Source organism: Magnolia sinica, chromosome 6 (assembly GCF_029962835.1).
Source record: "Magnolia sinica isolate HGM2019 chromosome 6, MsV1, whole genome shotgun sequence".
In the NCBI taxonomy this organism is placed as follows: Eukaryota; Viridiplantae; Streptophyta; class Magnoliopsida; order Magnoliales; family Magnoliaceae; genus Magnolia; species Magnolia sinica.
This window is the reverse complement of record NC_080578.1, coordinates 14,064,370-14,066,696: the sequence shown is the minus strand read 5'-3', so window position 1 is coordinate 14,066,696 and position 2,327 is coordinate 14,064,370. Positions and strand designations below refer to the sequence as shown.

General features: G+C 47.3%; 1 protein-coding gene across 1 annotated transcript; it reads right to left on the bottom strand.

Annotated features, from left to right (window-relative positions):
* Nucleotides 1–714: 714 nt before the first annotated feature.
* LOC131248332 (uncharacterized) lies at nucleotides 715–1,895 on the bottom strand. Its single transcript, XM_058248581.1, has one exon. The coding sequence runs from the start codon at nucleotides 1,783–1,785 to the stop codon at nucleotides 931–933; it is 855 nt and encodes a 284-aa protein (XP_058104564.1). The 5' UTR covers nucleotides 1,786–1,895; the 3' UTR covers nucleotides 715–930.
* Between the last annotated feature and the right edge of the window lie 432 nt (nucleotides 1,896–2,327).

Below are 2,327 nucleotides of genomic sequence, written 5' to 3'. Positions count from 1 at the left end.
TTTACTTTCAAAATTCATATGGGACAGGCTCATTTTCCAAAAGCCTACAAAGCTAATTTCCCAGCTTTGGATTAGTAATGCAATCCCATTTAATACAACTTAATACCGCTGGCCAAACTGGCCCTAAAGGCTTTGGCGGGAAATCCGCCTCCTAAAAGCATGCATGAAAGTTGTCAAGTTCCCAGCAATCAAGGTCTAAGTGAAGTGCGTAGCTTCCTAATAAGTGAATTTTGTTCTCGACCATACATGCCTCTCACCTCCAACAGCGAGGTGTGGTTCAACCAAATGTAGTCCACCTGCAGCCTATGCATGAAAAGACAGTACCCAATCAAGATCCACCACCACCAGCACAAGTGGCATAATCAAATCCTGCCACGACCTATCACCATCGAACCACGTGGTTTCAGGGTCAGGATCGAATCCAAGTCCCAACCAGAAATGGCTAGAATATCTGATGGAACATCTTATTCTCGTACCCAACTTCCATTTCTTGGATTAAAAGCATTAGTCAGAATTACAAACGGCTAATTGCACCTTCACCAAATCTATTATCAGTTTCCTCCAAAAACAAAAACACACTAATCCATTTATATTACGAAGAAAAGAAGAAATAAGAAAAATAATTATAAAAATACCTTCAATCAAATCACAAACACTCAACCACCCAAACATGCCAAACCAAGAAACACAATCCCCACCTGAAACACGATCGAGTAGACCATCGAAATGCAAGTGTATACACCGAAGCTCCAAGTACACCATCTCATTCTCGAATTTCCGAAATTGAAAATTAAAAAAAAAAAAAAAATCCTAAAAACAAATGTTCCAGCATTTACCTACTCATCACCAATCTACAATCGAAGAGTCTGGAAAATGCAGAAACATTTCTTTCTTCTTCAAAATAAAAAAATAAAATAAAAATAAAAACTTTTAAGTAGTGTAGATGATGAGAAAACAAGGCAAAAGAGCTCTTGAATCGAACACGACAAGTGCGCCATTCTCCCCATTTACTGAGTCGAAACCGCCACCTCCGACCGCTCCACCTTCCAAGAACGAGTCGACCCCCTTACAGACTCGGCCCGCTATGACTCGGCAAACCAGCATCGCTCTCCTCCCCTTTCCCCCACCCGCGGTCTCGTGGGCCCCACCGCTACCAGAGAACGTACGGATGGCCCCACCTTTCCCCGCGGAGAACGTGCAGAGTCCACCGGCGTCGTATACCTCACCGTTCGTGGGGCCCACGCAATGGAACCTCATCAGCTCGTTCCCGTCCGCCACGCACCGGGCGTTCTCCTCCTTCCTGCTGCCCGGACCCGCCCCACCTGCCCGGGATTTCACCATCTCTCTGTACTCCTCGAATCGAGAGACGGTCTTAGGCAGGTTCTGCACCTTGAACATCATCTCGATCCTGCCCGGGATCGACTTCGGGCACCAGCTCGTACGGAAGATTATCTCCACCACGTTACGAGAGGAATGGCCCTCGGGCAGCTCGGTCAGCGTCGGGAAGAAGGGGCCGGAGCGGGTTCGGGCAGGTGGGCACGCTGGGGCTCGGGTCCTGGGTTTTGGGGTCGAGCCAGGGCGTGGGGAAGGCGATTGCGGTGGAGGTATTGGGTGTCTTTTCTTGGGTTTCTTGGGGGTATTTTCGACCACGTCTTTAAGGCTTTGGTAGCTCTTTCTGCAGCCGGAGGTAGGGAGGATGAGATTGAGGGGTTTTGGGCTCGGGTGGTAAACGTCTTCAAATGCTCTTGATTTGCATTGCAGGGATTTCACCCAGCCAGTCGCCATTCACGACGAGGGGAGATTGCGTTCTGGTGCTGTTTGGATGGCCGAAGTCGCCTTTTTCTCTTTCCCTTTCTTTTCCTCGAATGAAATAGAGAAAGGAAATGCGAGAAAGATTGTGTTGAACAATCCTCAGTATTTACTAAAATGACCAAACTATCCCTGAAACATTAAAGGCCCATTGCACATTGCAGGTCTCCGCATACAAGTTACACGAGTTCCCTCTTCACTACACACGTGTAAAATTCTGGTGATCGGGACCGTTGCTACTGTGGGAAATCATATGAATAGTACTACTATATCCGGAATTTCAGGGTTCCCTGCAAAATTAACCGTGTGAGATTGTCCAATCACTGCATTCAATGGCCCATAGGTCATCTATAGGGAAGCCCACCAGACCAACGATTCAGATTACCAGATATGTTTGCCAAGTGTACGTGGCGAAATTGCGTAGAGCTTCTACACACCAACTGCATATTCGGATTCTTCAATGCCAATGCCTTTTGGTGATCCAAATCGTTCCATATGGTGGGGCCCATGCTTTGGTA